The sequence below is a fragment of the Chenopodium quinoa genome, unplaced genomic scaffold (genome assembly GCF_001683475.1).
Source record: "Chenopodium quinoa cultivar QQ74 unplaced genomic scaffold, ASM168347v1, whole genome shotgun sequence".
NCBI lineage: Eukaryota > Viridiplantae > Streptophyta > Magnoliopsida > Caryophyllales > Amaranthaceae > Chenopodium > Chenopodium quinoa.
In genome coordinates this window covers 4807035-4824111 of record NW_018742484.1, presented here as the reverse complement: position 1 = coordinate 4824111, position 17077 = coordinate 4807035, and the positions used below count along the sequence as shown (strand labels likewise).

Here is a 17077-nt window from a genome sequence, read left to right as displayed (position 1 = left end):
TCTATAACTGCTGCTTTAACAGAAGAGGATTCGAATTCTGAGTATGACATTGCTTTAGTTGCGAGTGAACATACATATTACAATAATGTGTGGGTTCTCGATTCTGGGGCATCGTATCACATATGTCCACTTAAGGAGTGGTTTACTACCTATGAGCAGGTAGATGGAGGAAATATTTCAATGGCTAATAGTGTAGTGTGCAAGGCAATTGGGATTGGCTCTATCAAGATTTGGAGATATGATGCTACGTTTCACATATTGAACGATGTTAGACATGTTCCACAAATGACTAAGAATCTGATTTCACTTAGTGTATTAGACAATAAGGGGTTCAGTTTCAGGGGTAAAGGTGGAGTTTTGAATGTCTGCAATGGTTCAGATGTGGTTCTAAAGGGTGTCAAGCGTGGTACTTTGTATTTTCTATAGGGCTCCACTCTATCAGGTTTTGTTACTGTTGCTTCATCTGAGGTTCAGAAGGATGATATGACCAAGCTATGGCACATGAGGCTTGGGTATATGAGTGAGAAAGGGATGCAAATTCTCTCCAAGGCAGATCTTCTAGGTGGCCACAAGGTCATGAACCTTGATTTTTGTGAGCATTGTGTCTTTGGGAAATTACATCATAGCAAGTTCCCTAAAGGCGTTCATAGAACTAAAGGTACTCTTGATTATATCCACTCCGATTGTTGGGGTCATTCACGTGTTGAGTCATTGGGAGGTCACAATTACTTTGTATCATTCATTGATGATTTTTCAAGGATGACTTGGGTGATTATAATGAAGTTTAATGGTGAAGCTTTCAAGAATTTCAAGCAGTGGAAGGTGTTAGTGGAGAATCAAACTGGGAAGAAGATCAAATGGCTACGAACTGATAATGGTCTAGAAGTTTTTTGGTCTGAGTTCGATGATTTTTGCAAGAATAAGGGGATTGCTAGGCACCGTGCAATCAGAGATACACCACGGAAAATGGTGTAGCAGAACGAATGAATTAGACACTTTTGGAGAGAGTTTAGTGCATGTTGTCGAGTGTTGGATTGACTAGAAAGTTCTGGGCAGAAGCCGTTACTACGACATGTTATCTGATCAACCATGGACCGCACTCTAGAATTAACCTCAAAACACCCTATGAGATGTGGTCTGGTAAGCCTGCAGACTACTCAAATATGAGAGGTTTTGGTTGCAATGTTTATTATCATGTTAATGAAGGTAAATTAGAGCCAAGGGCCAAATAGGTTATGGGAATGGGGTTAAAGGTTATAGGATTTAGTCTCCATTGGAGAATAGAGTTATACTTAGTAGAAATGTAGTTTTTGATGAAAATTCTATGTTTAACTCTAATGTTCAGTCCATAGTTGTATCAGATAGTGGTAGTGTTGACAAACAGGTGGAGCAGCAAGTCACTCATGATGATAGTGATGAGGTACAAGAAGAAGATGTTCAACACGAAAATTCTAAGGTGCCAAAATCCTCAACACCAAAATTGAACAAGCCTAGTCTAGCTCTAGAGCATCCTAAAAGGGCGAATTTTGGGAAACCTCCCAACAGGTTTGGTTTTGAAGATATGGTGGCTTATGCCCTATAGGTTGCCGAAGAGATGGATACCTATGAACCATCTACCTATAAGGAAGCAGTTACATGTACGGAATCTACCCATTGGCTTGCTGCAATGTGAGATGAGATGGAGTCACTTCATAAGAATAAGACTTGGGATCTTGTTGCTAGGCCTTAAGGGAGAAAAATTGTTACTTGTAAATGGGTTTTCAAGAAAAAGGAGGGGATATCACCTACGGAGAGGATCAAGTATAAGGCTCGAGTAGTTGCTAGAGAGTTCACACAAAGAGAGGGGGTAGACTACAATAAGATCTTCTCGTCTGTGGTCAGACACACTTCCATCGGGGTGCTACTAGCAATAGTTGCACATCAGGATTTAAAGCTTGAGCAACTAGATGTGAAAACAGCTTTTCTACATGGAGAGTTGGAAGAGGATATATACATGACTCAACCGGATGGTTTCCAAGTTCCCGGGAAAAAATAATATGTTTACAAGTTGAAGAAGTCCTTGTATGGGCTAAAGCAGTCTCCTAGGCAATGGTATAAGATGAGGTTTGATAGCTACATGATGGGGCTAGGCTACAACAGGAGTTTGTATGATTGTTGTGTATACCACAACAAGTTAACAAATGGGTCTTACATCTACTTAGTTCTGTATGTAGATGATATGTTGATAGCAACGAAGAACAAGTTTGATATTCAGAAATTGAAGGGTCTTCTTAGTGCCGAGTTTGAAATGAAGGATTAGGGTGCGCCTCGAAAGATATTGACATGGAAATTTATAGGGATAGGGCACAAAAGAAACTTTTCTTATCGCAAAAAGGCTACATTAAGAAGATATTATCGAAGTTTGGCATGTCAACAGCGAAACCTATAGATACTCCAAGCGCGACCAATAGTCACTTGTCAGTTGCTTTTGCACCAAAATCTGCTGAGGAGAAGGAGTACATGTCTCGGGTTCCTTATGCTAGTGCAATAGGGAGTTTGATGTATGTTATGGTTTGCACTAGGCCGAATCTTGCACATGCAGTCAGTGTTGTTAGTAGGTTCATGATTAATCCTGGTAAGGAGCAATGGTAGGCAGTCAAGAGGATTTTTTTTCGTTACCTAAGAGGTACGTCTGATATTGGTCTCATTTATAGTAATGATGCGGTGTGTTTAGTTACAGGTTATTCGGATTCTGATTATGCTGGGGATGTTGATGGTAGAAGGTCTATGACTGGTTATGTATTCATTCTTGGTGGTTATGTTGTTAGTTGGAAAGCTACTCTGTAGCCTACGGTGACTGTGTCTACTACTAAAGAAGAGTACATGGCCTTAACAGAAGCGGGCAAGGAGGGAATCTAGTTGAAGGGACTAGTTAGTGATCTGGATCTACATCATGATCAAGCGGTAGTGTATTGTGACAATTTGAGTGCAATATGTTTGGCTAAGGATCAAGTGCATCATGAGAGAACTAAACACATTGATGTCAGGTATCATTTTCTACAAAGTGAGACGAGAATTAAGGTGAAGAAGGTATGTACTACTGATATGTTTACCAAGCCGGTTCCGCAGAGTAAGTTCGAACATCGTTTGAACTTGCTCAATGTTCGAGCTTGTTAGTAGCCCTTAGAGACTAATCTGGAGTCCTACGGGGCTAATCTAGTCTGGTTGTCTTTTGAGGCAAATCTGATGGCAGGGAGAGTCTGGGCATTGTGTTCAACGCATCTGGTTATCTGGTCATTTGTGAGAAGATTCAAGTCAAGGTGGAGATTTGTAAGAAATATACCTTGAATCAGTGACTGAGTCGGTACACCGACGTGTAGTCCATTGTACACGATCGTGTAGTTGCGTTATGTACTCTTCAATATACACGATCATGTGGTTTATGGTACATGGTTGTGTAGTTCAGGGTACACGACCGTTATGAGTGAGCATGGATCGGATATCAAATCCGAAATTTGATTTCAAATCGAATATCCATATCTGAAAATTCCATTATTTGATATTTGTATCCGATCCGAAAATTTCGGATATATTCGAAAATTTCGAATCGGATAGTTCGAATATCCAATACCCGACCCTTATTGTTAAAATACTAGTTTAATAGCACAATTTATTTTGTTTTTAAAAGGCAAATTAATAAATATTAAATTTTAAACAATCGATTTTAGGCCTAATCTGAATTCTAATTGAAAGACGAAAAAACCAAATAAAATTCTAATTGCATTATTGAACATTGGTTCAACGTCCACAAAGTACTGATGATTGCATCTGATATAAGATAAATCAAAGAACAAGACAATTTGCCTTCCCTATCTTACAAATTACGTCAAAATTCCAAAATCAAGCTGATATAACCCAAAAAATACTCAAACGAATCAATTTTTTGTGGACGTTAAATCGAAAATAAAAATCAAAGTACCCAGAAAATTGTAAGACTTATATACAGAACAAATCATTCAAAACAAAATTAAATGAAAAAAATAATCAGAAAAAAGTGTAGATCTGGAGTGAGGCGAAGTCGCGATAGTTGAGACGATGAGTTTTCGATTGTGAGCATGAACGACGCGAAGGTTGAGTGAAATTTCTGGAGTTCTGGTAATCGATCTGAGAGATTAAAATTGAGAGATATATTGGTAAGGAAGAGAAGGTGGGGGTCTTAGTTGTTGAGTGATTTTGGGGAAATATTAGGGATTGGGATTTTGAAGAGGAAGGAGGAGATCTAATAGAGTGGGAATGGGGTTTTGAGTCTTTGGAATCTGAGAGGAGATGGAGAAGACAGAGAGAGGCGGTGGGGGTGTGTTTTATTGGGTCTTCTAGAATATACGTAAGTTTAAGAAAGGAAATATAATACTTTGTACGAAGTAAAGTAAGTGATTTTTTTCGGATAATATCCGATATTCGAATTTTTCAGATCGATTGATTCAAAAAATTTTGGATCGAATATCCATAATTTTCGGATCGGATGCGGATCGGATTATCGAATTTTCAAATAGCTTTGCTTAGCCCTAACGACCGTGTAACTGGGCGCGCTATTTGACTGTACGATATACACGGTCGTGTGGGTCAAGGTACACGGTCATGTGGTTATTGTTTGGGCTTTGGTCCAAATCAGTTTCTGTTTTAGGATAGTATTATAAATACCACTCAGGGTTAATTCTAGTCACCATGATATTCATGATCAATCTATAATTTGGAATTTCCTCAAAACCAATAAAGTTTTTCTCTCGCCTGCCTCGTGGACGTAGCCAACACACCGTTGGTGAACCACGTAAATCTGTGTGCTATTTATTTATTTTGCATTCGTTAATTTGTTCTTTCTCACATCCGTTACAACAAAAGAATTCCTCTACTTTGAGCAAAATCCATCACAAGAAATTTGACTTCCTAATTCCTGTACTTCGAGCAAAATCCATCAGCAAGCAGAACCAAATTCGCTAGGAAAATCTGGAAGAAGTCCTTGTAGCAGCATCAACAGAACCCCACAAAGAGAGTACCCAAAGGCTGATTTATCCATCTGAATGTAATACCTTCATCCCCTTGCTATTCCCCATTGTACCTTTCACTTGAGTACATTACTTTGAAACACCTCTAGAACTTCATTTGATTGTTACTTAGCTACGCTTACTACTGCTTGAAGGCATCAAACGTCCTTCTTCAAGGTGAAGACAAGCAGGAAATCATGGATCTAAAGGCCACGTCTTGAAGCTTTTGTAAATAATAGTTCCTGCATAGTCTTGCTCCCACCTGAAACTGCAGAAAACGAGGATCATGGGAGGGTGCTGGAAAGCTCTAAGTCTCTAACATAAGTAGCTCCTAAGAGAAGGTAATATTTGTCACTTTGTCAGTATTTTGATCCTCGTCTTTCAAGCTGCAATACATAAACACAGGCTTGCTTACACAATTAGTGATCTTAATTGATGCACCTGGCCACTTTTTACCCATCTGCTTTAGGCGCCTTTTGTATAAGTTAAAAGCAATGATCGCATACAGAGACATTGCTGCTGCTACTCCTACACTCCAATGAGAGTAAGCCTCTATCTGTTGAGCTGAAAGCATAAGTAGTGAAAGACACATTAAACCCCATTTGTGAGAACTGCAATTGTTCTTCATTTTCTCTTATTTTATCCAACTCTGGTAGATCTACTTTTTGTAAGGGCCAACACCCACCATGGCTTCTTATATAAAAGTTGTCCTTTTCCTTGTCAGAAAAATAAAAACGGTTTCATGCATTGAATCATAACTATAGTCTGTTTCAATACTATGTGAAGCAATATCCAGCAATACAATTGAAGATGTCCCCTAATATGAAGCAGTATCCTGTTGTACAAATAACGCGTTTAGAAATGACAGTTACAGTATTTTGCTCCCACCTGAAAGTGCAGAAAACAGGTAATTAAGATCGTTCTTCAAGTACCTAACATATACAAAAGTCTGTAACTCCCACACCAAGCTATGGTGCAAATTGGCAGTACATACTTTGATTACCCTTTAAGTTAGAGCTACAATGCATAAATTCAGGCTTATCGATTTTATTATTGATTTTTATTTTCTTTAATTTCAGTCGGTTATAGCTAATCCAGCTTTGTTGAATGGCAAAAGAAACGAAGGCAATCACAGATATTCCTGCCACTGCTCCTACAGTCCAGCAAGATTATGCTTCTACCTGTTGCGCAGAAATCATATGTAGAGAGCAACAGAATTAAGCTGTTTGTTATTCATTCTCTCTTGCTTTGTCCAACTCCAAGAGATGACTTTGATTTATGATTTCTGAGTTGCAGCACCCAATTGTGGCTACATAAACTAGTCCCCCTCTCTCACTTCCTCAAGCCTTTATGTCAACCCTGGTTATTACTCATAAATGTACTTGGTATAAATATGCCTTGAATATGTTTTCGGGTCTTGGAGTAGCGAGCGGTAGCTCACGAGGTAGCTCAGTAGTTCGTTGGAAAAGTTGAAGCTTGGTACGAAAAGTGGAGCTATAGCTCGCGGAGGTATTTAGGTGCGGCTGGGTCGAACGAGAGCTCACTCGGCAGCGAGCGAGAGCTCGGTCGCGCGCACCACTGGGAGTCGCGCACGACATTTAATGCTGAGGCGGTCAGCGTTTTTTATGCGCGTCTATCTATCTTATTCCGAAGTGCTATATATACCCCTTAAGGTTATTTATTTGTAGTTGTATGATTGTGTAATTGAGTGGTTATTCAGAAATCCGAGAGTCTTTTGTGTATTGTGAGATCTGAGAGAGATAACATTAGAAATCCGAGAGACAATCAATCTGGTTACTGTGATTGATCTCAAATCTGTTCTGAATCTGTATTCTATTTTCCCCAAGATCAAAAAAACTATTACTCTCGTCTGCCCGTGGACATAGCCAACACAGTGTTGGTGAACCACGTAAATGTGTGTGTTTTTCTTGTTAATTTTACATTTAATATTTGTTCTTTCTTGCATCCGTTACAACAGTACTTTTATGAGTACAATTTCATGGATGAGAACTCAATTTTTTCGTATCCACTTGCAATTTACTAAGCTACCTACAACAATGACTTATGTAAGACTATGAAGCACTTTGAGGTACCCCTGGATAAATTACTCCAGCATAAAGATGGTACTCCCAAAACATTTCACCATCTTTAGACTTGCAGCTCACTGTCTGGGGCTCAATTATCCTGTTGGGATGCTTCCTAGTGTTGTTATGCTTCCGTTTTTGTCTTCTATTATACATTTTCACAAGAATAACCACACTTGAACAGAGAGCAAAAGTTACCCCAGCACCTATAGTCCACCCACTAACTGCTTCTGTATGCTTGGCAGACATCAGAAACAATAAAAGAGACAGGAATAACTGTTTAGGATTCTTTAGTTTACTCATCTATTCTCTTTCTGACATTTAAAAGAGGAAATATATCTTGCACCACCAAGTATATCAAAAGATAATGTTACCTTTCTTCTTTTATATAAGCATTCTGTGACCTTCAAGGAGGAGTACTTTTATAGGATACTAAATGTCTCATTCTTTGATTAATGATGAGACACATAAGTACAGAACTGGATTTTTTCCCAAATTAAGCTTTATACGGAAATTATTTACGAAATTGGTCTCGTGGCAAAAGTATTTCCCAAACTAAGTTTCTGAGGTGAAACGCTGTCTCGGACAGCGTTTTACACTCAGTTTTTACAAAAAAAAAATTCAAGACATAAAACGCTGCCTGAGGCAGCGTTTTATGGTAGTTTGACTTTTTTCAAAAACTTCGTATTTCATACCTGTTTTATACAAATAAACGCTGCCTGAGGCAGCGTTTATATCTTTTAATGAAACGCTGCCTCAGGCAGCGTTTAATGTACAAGCATAAAACGCAGCCTGAGGCAGCGTTTTTATCTGTACATTAAACGCTGCCTCAGGCAGCGTTTCTTGCGGGAATTATAACGAATTCCAGGCCTTTTTTTTCTCAATCTCTTTCACGCAATTTACACTCTCTCTCTCTCTCACTAACTCTCATTGTCAGCAACAAAGAACCACAGCCGTTGCCAACGCCTCCCCTGCCGTGCCGCCGCCCCTGCCGCCGCCAAAGTGAACGGAAGTTGTTGCCGGCATTGTCTCAGTCACTCTTTAAATCCGGGTAAACCCTAAATTCATAGTACATTGTTGAATTTTACATTGAATAGTTGGTAGTAGATAGTTGTTGTATGTTGTAGCAAATTGTGATGTAAATTGTATTAATTTGTTGCTAATTAGTAATGAAATGTGATAAATTGTTGATAATTATTGATGATAATGTGGTACATTGTTGAGGAAAAATATAGACGAAAGTGTTGATTAAATTGTCGACGAAATTGTTGATGAAATTGTCAATGATAATGTGGTTTGTTTTTGATGAAATTCTTGATGAAATTCTTGATGGTAATGTGGTCCATTATTGTGAAAAAAAATAATAAAATTGTTGATGGTAATGCGGTATTAGTATGTTGATAGTTGTATGCGGTACTAAGAGTTTATGAAATTGGTGATGAAAATGTTGATAATGAGAATGGACTTGTTTCATTGTTGTCATATTAGCTACCAGGTGGACATAGCGGAAATGTTGGGGTGCAGGCACTTGAGGTCCGGCTGGGCAGTCGATCCACGTGTTCTTCAGTACGTCGACTGGGTTGGCTTTGGTGGTATTCATCGCGTGGGCTACAGAGAAATAGATCGAGGGCTTATCACAGCATTAGTTGAGAGATGGAGGCAGGAGACACACTCCTTCCATCTTCCTGTGGGGGAGGCGACAATCACGCTGCGGGACGTCGCGATACTCACACGCCTTCCCATCCATGGGAATGCGGTGACAGGGGGTGTGGTACTTGACCCCGCAGGTTTAGTAGGTCGGGTTTTAGGGGTTCAGCCAGAGCCAAACGAGATCAGGGGCAGCGCGCTAAGGACCGGTTGGCTACGCGACACTTTTGGACATTTACCTCAGGACGCTGACGACGCCACAGTGTAGAGATACGCTCGAGCTTACTTGTTCCTGCTCATCTCGGGCGTGCTCTTTGGAAACAAGAGCGGAAGCCATCTTCAGATTATTTACCTGCAGCTGTTAGACCACGACTGGGATGAGATCCGTGGATACAGTTGGGGTAGTGCTTGTTTGGCGGTCTTGTATCGCCATCTGTGTAGAGCATCACAGCGTGGAGCACAGCTGATTGGAGGTCCTGTGGTTGTGCTACAGGTAAACCTCATCATTATCCTTAAGCCTAATTTGATAATGACTTGACGTTATTTATGCTTTACCTTTTATTTGATTTTTAAAACAGCTATGGGCTTGGGAGAACATCCATGTAGGGAGACCAGGTAGGCCTGTTGTACACCGTCCAGGGCAGCTGGACCAGGACGATCAGTACGCAGCATACGATGCTCCCCCGCTCCCTGAACCCGATCAGGCATACGGTTGTAGGTTCGTAACATTATACTTGTGTACTCAAATTTTGTTATAATTAGCTAGTACAACTTCTTAAATAATTTGTTGCCACAGGTGGGTGGTTCCCAGACTAACACATGCGCATACAGCGAGAGGTCTTCTCTACTACCGTGACGCCCTCGATCGACTCTCGGATGAACAGGTGGAATCTTGCACTAAATTTGTAATCGTTTGTTTACTCTTTATACTGTTTATTGGCATTGCCCTAACCTTTTCACGATATATCCTTGTTGCAGATGACATGGGATCCCTATTCTGCTGTGTTGGTAGAGGCCATGCCGGAACACTTGCTCGAGCATCGTGTTGAGTGGCTTGCCAGGACCCCCATGATCTGTTTCGAGGTCGTGGAGAGCCACCTACCGGACCGAGTGTTGCGACAGTTCGGACTTCACCAGCCTATCCCCATGCCCTGTGACACTAGTATTCGCCTCCACGGCATTAACCGTCGTGGAAAGTTGGAGACAAACTGGGCACTGGAGCATCATCAATTCATTGAGCTTTGGGACCAGCGGTTGGAGTCCATCGTTGACGGTCACCTGTTTCAGGGTGTTATGGATCCGCGTGATCCTTACATGGTATGGTACAGGCAGATTACACGCCTTTTCATCAACCCTACCTACACCCCACCGTCCACGCACTACCATCCAGCTTATGATGTTATCAGCGGACTTGTGAGTTTTTTCAGTTTCTTGTTTTCCAAAATTATTTGAAATTCTATATCATATTACTAATTCATGGATGATTACTGCAGGCGGGGGATATGGGTGCGATGGTTGATGCACTTTCAGATTCCTTAGCAGCCGTACCCACCAGAGCCCAGGTTGAGCGGGTGCGAGATATGGGCATACATAGCTTGCAGAGATATGGCCATGGCCATCTCGTCCACCCCAGGGACGATCATGACCCCAACTCCTTCCATTCACAGTTCGATATCGGACAGAGTAGTGGTGGAGGTCATACTTCGGGCTCTACACGGGCAGAGGATTACTTCATCCATAACACCGCTCCCGGCCACAGCCAGGATGACTCATCGTCTCGCCAGCTGACTCCACCACCGTCCCGAGACCCATTCACCACCATTCCGCATTACACGAGGCGTCCGAGGCGTGTTCGTAGACGGACGGAGGACACACAGGATGGAGATCAGTTAACTCCAATACATGAGTCCGGATAGTATTAGTTAGTTTATCCTTTTGTGGTACTCAGATATTTAACAATGTTGTATATAACGCTTACATTATTAATACAAGAAATGTTTTCTAAATGACTCTCTGTACAATTTGAAGTTTATTTCCCTTATTTGTCCGAATTTGACTTTTGTTAGTGAAACTATATCTTTTATATCCGTTATATGTATCAAGCAGCATATATTTGGTCTCCTGCACTTAAAGTGCTGTTTCACGATGGTTATCATGCTGTTGGGGTTGTTTCCAGTGTTTAATGGTTGTCGGTGGTGGTCGATGGTGGTGGAAAGGTTGGGGCTGGTGGTGGGAATGCTCTTGCGTTGTTTAGGGTGTTTTATGGTAGTTTATGGGTGGTTGAGAGTGGCGGGCGGTGGTGGTGGGGGAGGTGGTTGATGGTGGTGGGGGTGGTGGTTAATGATGGGGGTGGTGGGAATGTCCTTGCGTTGTTTAGGGTGTTTTGCATTGCATAGGGGTGGTCGAGAGTGGCGGTCGGTGGTGGTGGGGGAGGTGGTTGATGGTGGTGGATGGTGGTGGTTCATGGTGGGGCTGAGCTGATGCTGCTGGGTGAGGGTTATGTGTAGGGGCAGCAACAGATTGCAGAAACTGCTGGTGATGCAATGTAGCAGATGCTGCTGGTAATACAGTCTAGCAGAAAAACGCTGCCTGAGGCAGCGTTTTATGCTTTAACATAAAACGCAGCCTCAGGCTGCGTTTTATGCTTTAACATAAAACGTTGCCTCAGGCTGCGTTTTATGCTTCAAATAAAATGCTGCCTCAGGCTGCGTTTTATGCTTCAACATAAAACGCTGTCTCAGGCAGCGTTTTAAAGCCCATATACATATTGCAGTATAATTTGGCAAAATATACTAGTATATTTTGCCAAAATACATACCAACAGGTCAACAAGGTAAAACGCTGTCTGAGACAGCGTTTTACTTCTTGAATTTTTTTTTTAAAAAAAACTGGGTGTAAAACGCTGTCCGAGACAGCGTTTCACGCCAGAAGCTTAGTTTGGGAAATACTTTTCCCACGAGACCAATTTGGTAAATAATTTACCAATAAAGCTCAATTTGGGAAAAAATCATCAGTAATTTCTGATCTATAGTTGTGAGCTGTCTAAAATCTTGTCAATATGTATTACTACTTTTATATAATACATTTATCAAAAGCATTATCCATTTATCTTCCTTGATTAGCAGTAGTTTCTTCATTGAATTCTTAATCATTGTAGTCCCCTGAACTAAAGAATCTGTAGACACCAAAAACTGTCATTTACCTCTATGTGCATACACCTCCATTAAAACGAGAAGTTAATACAGTATTATTTTGCTCTTGATATTTCCTTCTTGTTAGGTTGCAACACATAAAATATACGAAAATGACCCAGTACCCTTTTTGTTTGCTGGGTTGCACTGCCGACAAAAGTCAGCTAAATTATTCTACTGCTAATTCTTGAATTTAGGAAACTAGCCTCTTTCCACCAGATTAAGCTACCAACCAGATGATCAAACTGTTTAACTTACATTTTCTGTTATGAAATAAGTGAAATCTTATGAGTGCAATCATCAACTCTTTTTTCCAACAAGTCTTACAGCAATTTGGTGTTTATGGAGCCACTTCTGAAGTCCGTATATGTTGCAGCAGCATCACGATGGCATGCCACAACTGTCGCACCATCCTTAATTTTGGTGAATGTTTTCAGCAGTACCATATAGATGGAAAAACCTGTAAACACGCTATCAAGTTCACCAAGTAGATGCTCCTGTAATTTGTGCTGACATGATTAGTATCCCCCAAAACATAGGGTATATATACTTGGATTTACTCATCTCCTGCTTTCTGCTCAAAGATAGATGTGAGTGCAGATTTTGTTACATGTTTACTCGATATAGGCATCTACAAATCTTCTCCCCTTTCTTCTTCAACAAAGCATTGGTTCCGTTGTGGGGTGAAATACAGAGACGTGTCATCTGACAGACATATAATGCTTAACAGACATTATTGGTGATCTTAAATTATGCTTGTAACCATTTTTGCCAATCTGCTTTACTGTCAAATTTAAGAAAACTAGGTTGCAAGCTTTTTTCCTCAAAAAAAAAAAAAAAAAAAAAGGTTGCAAGCTTTTAGACTGTCTGCAATATTTAACAATAAAAAGATAAGCAATACTATCATATATTCTTACTATTGAAATTATTACTAAAAAGCCAGGAAACCACAAGGATGAAACAACCTCGAAATGAATGATTTTTATTCCATATGATCTTGAATAACAAATGAATAGACATATTCCTGAATAACAGCTACAAAGAATTTTTTTGACAAAAGAATTGAAGAATAGACATGAAAAAACTGTGCTTCATACAGTCTAGCTAGAAATATGTATGGACCTATGTAAGAAATCAAACTGAAATCTGTATCGAAAAAATGGCTAACTGTATCCTGTAGAACTGTGATCCACAAAAAGAATTTTATCTGCATGAAAGAATCAAAGAATTCCTCTACACCTACAAAGAATTCGACTTCCTACACTTCGAGCAAAATCCATCAGCAAGCAGAATCAAATTGGCTGGGAAAAGCTGGAAGAACTCCCTGCAGCAGCATCAACAGAACCCCACAAAGAGATGGTATACAAAGGCTGATCCATCCATCTCAATGTAATGCCTTCATCTCCTTGCTGTTCCACATTGTACCTTTCATTTGAGTACATCTTCAGCAACATCTGGCTTTGAAACACCTCTCTTTCGTCCCTCCTGATACCCCGGAAACCTTCTTGCTCCATTCTCCTTTTCCAATTGCCGAACTTCTCATGCCTTTCAATCCTGTCACTCCCTTCACAAGCAACTATGTTCCTCATCTCGCGCCCAAACATCTCCTCAATCTTCACCCTTGCTGGACTATCAAAAGGGAGACTAGAATCAATTGAATCAAAGATGGCCGAGTAGTATCTTAGTGAATTACAAACCCGCATCTCCAAAGTGGGCTCGTTGTGCTCAGCTTCTTGCTCAGCCATAACCAAAGCTATAGGGTTAGTGCTTCGGATTATACCCATGAAGTCCCTAAATGCACCATTATTAGCATCATATAGGGTCTTGTGGAGCTGTAATATGCAATTCGCTGCCACACTTTCTCCTTCCTTGACATGGAGCATCCATAGCCTAACATCCTCCAAACGATCAACAACCGGATGAAACTCAAAAGGCAGATTAAATGCCTCAGCAAAGCTAGCCAACCTTTCTCCTGTCTCGACTAATTCCTGCTTAGACTCCCCTATCCCAGTGATCCTAACATGACTAGGAGGGTTACGCCTCGTGGCTAAGCTTTGAAAAAAACCAGGCCATTGCAGCCCTTGCTTGACATCAAAGTCTATGATATGCACCTTATCCTTCCCTTCAAAGGCTCTCAGCAGCATCTCATTAGCAGTGAAGTGAATGAACTTCGGAATAGGACTAATCTGATTCAACAACCTGAATGCAGCTGCACCGGACTCATCATCGAATCGATCAAGCTCCCTAGGGACACTTATGTGAAATATTCGAGGCCATAACCTTGTCACCCTCAGGGCTAAAGCCTCAGTGAAGTAAGCTGTAAGACGGCCGATAGTAGACCGGCCTCTTGGAGAAGCCTGCTCCCCCAACTTAGCAATAAAATGATTAATTGCAGGAACATTCCTTGATGCAATACCTTCCACACAACCCATAAGAAAGCTGACAAGCTCGAACCCTTGCTGCTCGGTCTGATCATCGTCGTTGTGAGTCCTAACCGCCCTAGAACCATCACCAGGGTTAGGATTCATGGACCCATTTCCATACTCATGCTCAGAAACATTCTCATTGAGCCTAAGCCCCAAGCTATGACTCTCAGAAGAAGAACTTGAACCTGATGTTGTTGTTGTAACAGGTCCATGACTTGGCTCACCTTCAATTTCACCACCATACTCAGCAATCTCAGTAATACCAGACCCAATCCAAGGGTTATGCGACAGTGGCGGCAATGGCGGCAGCGAAACCACATCAGTGGGAGCACCAAAACACACCCTCCTTTCTTCTTCCCCTGAACAAGAGATTGAAAATGGAAGTTGAGGGTAATTAACCACCCCAAAACCAGGTTGTTGCATCCAAAAACCCTCAGATTCTCCAAAATCAAATCTTCCCTTCTTCCTTCTAGACCCTTCTTCTTCTTCATCTTCATCATCATCTTCTTCAAAAGAGCCTTGATCACTGAACCTCCTTTTCAAGTTCTTCCCTTTTTCACCCCAAAACTCTGCCTTGATCTCCCTTCTTCCCTCGGGCGAAGGCGGTACCTTGATTGTCTGCTTCAGTCCCTTTGTTTCGATCGGCTTCTCGACTGATAACCCCACCACCGGTGCTCGAATCTGCGGCGGACGAGTGACTGACACTTCTTTTCTTGAAAAATTGCAGGGTAAATCCAATCTCTGTGTGCTCATTGAAGGTAATGGATAATGACAAGCTGATGCTTCACTCCTTAATCTATGCCTTGGTGACAATAATGTTGATGAACACCCAGCCAACATTCTTCTCAACTAAAAACCACCTTTTCCTTCTTCTTCTTCCCTATTTTTCCTCTGTTTTTCTTCTTTTTCCTCTGTTTTTCTTCTTTTTCCTCTGTTTTTTTCTTTTTTCCTCTGTTTTCCTTTCACACACTCTGTTTTCTGATGTATGCTCTGTTCTAAAATCTCAAAACATGCACACACTATGCACTATTGTAGTATAATAATAGTTATGTTTGTCTGTGCGCTATGTAAATTTTGTAGGTGAGTGTGTGCGAATTCTATGAACAAAAACCGGAATCCGATGAGACGAAAAATCGAGTGAATTGTGATTTGTGAATTGTGGTGTGTTTTTCTACAAAGAATTGGGTTATAATGTGATCTATATGAGTATTTTATGTGCAATTAAGAATGAATCAATGAATTTTGGAATAACTACAAATAATGATGTAAATCAAAAGCTATAACATATGAACAAAAATCAATAATGAATGAATCTAATCAAATTGAATCAAAATTCAAAGAAAGAAATAAATCATCGGATTCCAATAATATTATGAATGAAAAAAGCTCATTTGAAAAGTCTTAGAATTGCAAATTGAATTGAATAAAATAAAAGAGAAGTAAAGAAACATACTTGATCATCAAAATTGAGGCAGAATTTCTGAAGAACAGAGGAAGAACAACAACAACCCAATTCAGCGAATTCCATAGCAAGCAGCAAGAAATCAAAAACCCCACCAAAATTCACTTAAGAAACAACATTTCCCAACCTAAGATGAACAAAAACACAACCTTAATTAACCCAAAAAAACCATAAAACTTAAACAAACTCTTTTTATATAATGAAATGAAACAATAAAAAAAAAAAAGTAAAGATACCAACTTTATCGTCTTTCTCTCACTACTTCCATAGCTGTCCCTATCAAAGCTACTTTGTTGACCGGAAATTGGGGTGCTTTTTAAGTACTGAGAACTGGAAAATGATGGGAAATAGTGTGAATTTGGAGTGTTATTGAACGTTGGATTGAAATCGGACGGTTGAGATTAAGTTAAAAGATGGTATGTTACCGTTGGAGAGATGTCGGTGAAATATGACCGTTGAAGAGAAAGAGGGAAGAAGAAGAGTTGAGGAGTTGGTTCGACTTTTATGGGAGTTTGTTGATGATATAAATTTCCACGTGGATTGCACGTGCTTGTCTCACTATGATTACCCGCCCGTGTAGTTTATGACCGTTGTATTTTCCTTTGTTTGTTCTTTCTTGCTTTTGAAATTGTTTTTTTTTTTTTTTTTTTTGGAGGTATTAGTGTTATTATTGTGGGGTGTTTTTCTTTTTTAAGAAGTATTTTGGTGGTTAGTGAGCTTTAAGCAAGACGAATAGTATTATTGGATTAATAAGAAAAAAAAAGTTACTTTCTAGGAGATTATATTACAACCAACAATAAGCTAAATTAAGCAAAAATAAGTTGAAACGAAATAACCTTTGTCTAATTCTATAAGTTTATTTATTTATCAGTACTTTATACAAAGTAGTTTATATTGAGTGCAAATGTACTAAGAAAGGCTATAAGTCTATGCCCATAATTACTATCGTTTGAAATGACAATAACAAGTGTGTTGGTATATTTATACCTTATGGTTAGCACTGTCAAACGGTTTGACAGTTCGGGTTTGGTTCGGTATTAAATCGGGTCGGTATTAAATCGGTTTAAGTGTCTCGCGGGTCGGTTTCAGTTCGGTTTAAATATTTATCGGTTCGATTCGGTTTCGATTTAATCTTGATCGGTTTTAATTCGGTTCGGGTTGTAAACAGTCCGGGTAGTAAACGGTTCGATGCAAACGGGTTGCGGTTTATTAATGGTTCGGTGTAAACAGTTTTTATCCCGGTTCA

General features: G+C 40.1%; 1 protein-coding gene across 1 annotated transcript; it reads right to left on the bottom strand.

The window, feature by feature from the left end:
- Window positions 1-12899: 12899 nt before the first annotated feature.
- On the bottom strand, window positions 12900-16474 carry LOC110719498 (scarecrow-like protein 28). Its single transcript, XM_021898453.1, has 2 exons — window positions 16072-16474; window positions 12900-15958 (listed from the first exon to the last, which is right to left on the bottom strand). The coding sequence occupies exon 2, from the start codon at window positions 15207-15209 to the stop codon at window positions 13236-13238; it is 1974 nt and encodes a 657-aa protein (XP_021754145.1). The 5' UTR covers window positions 15210-15958; window positions 16072-16474; the 3' UTR covers window positions 12900-13235.
- Between the last annotated feature and the right edge of the window lie 603 nt (window positions 16475-17077).

Coding starts and splice junctions, on each gene's coding strand:
- LOC110719498 (XM_021898453.1), bottom strand. CDS start 15,209: ATGTTGGCTGGGTGTTCATCAACATTATTGTCACCAAGGCATAGATTA.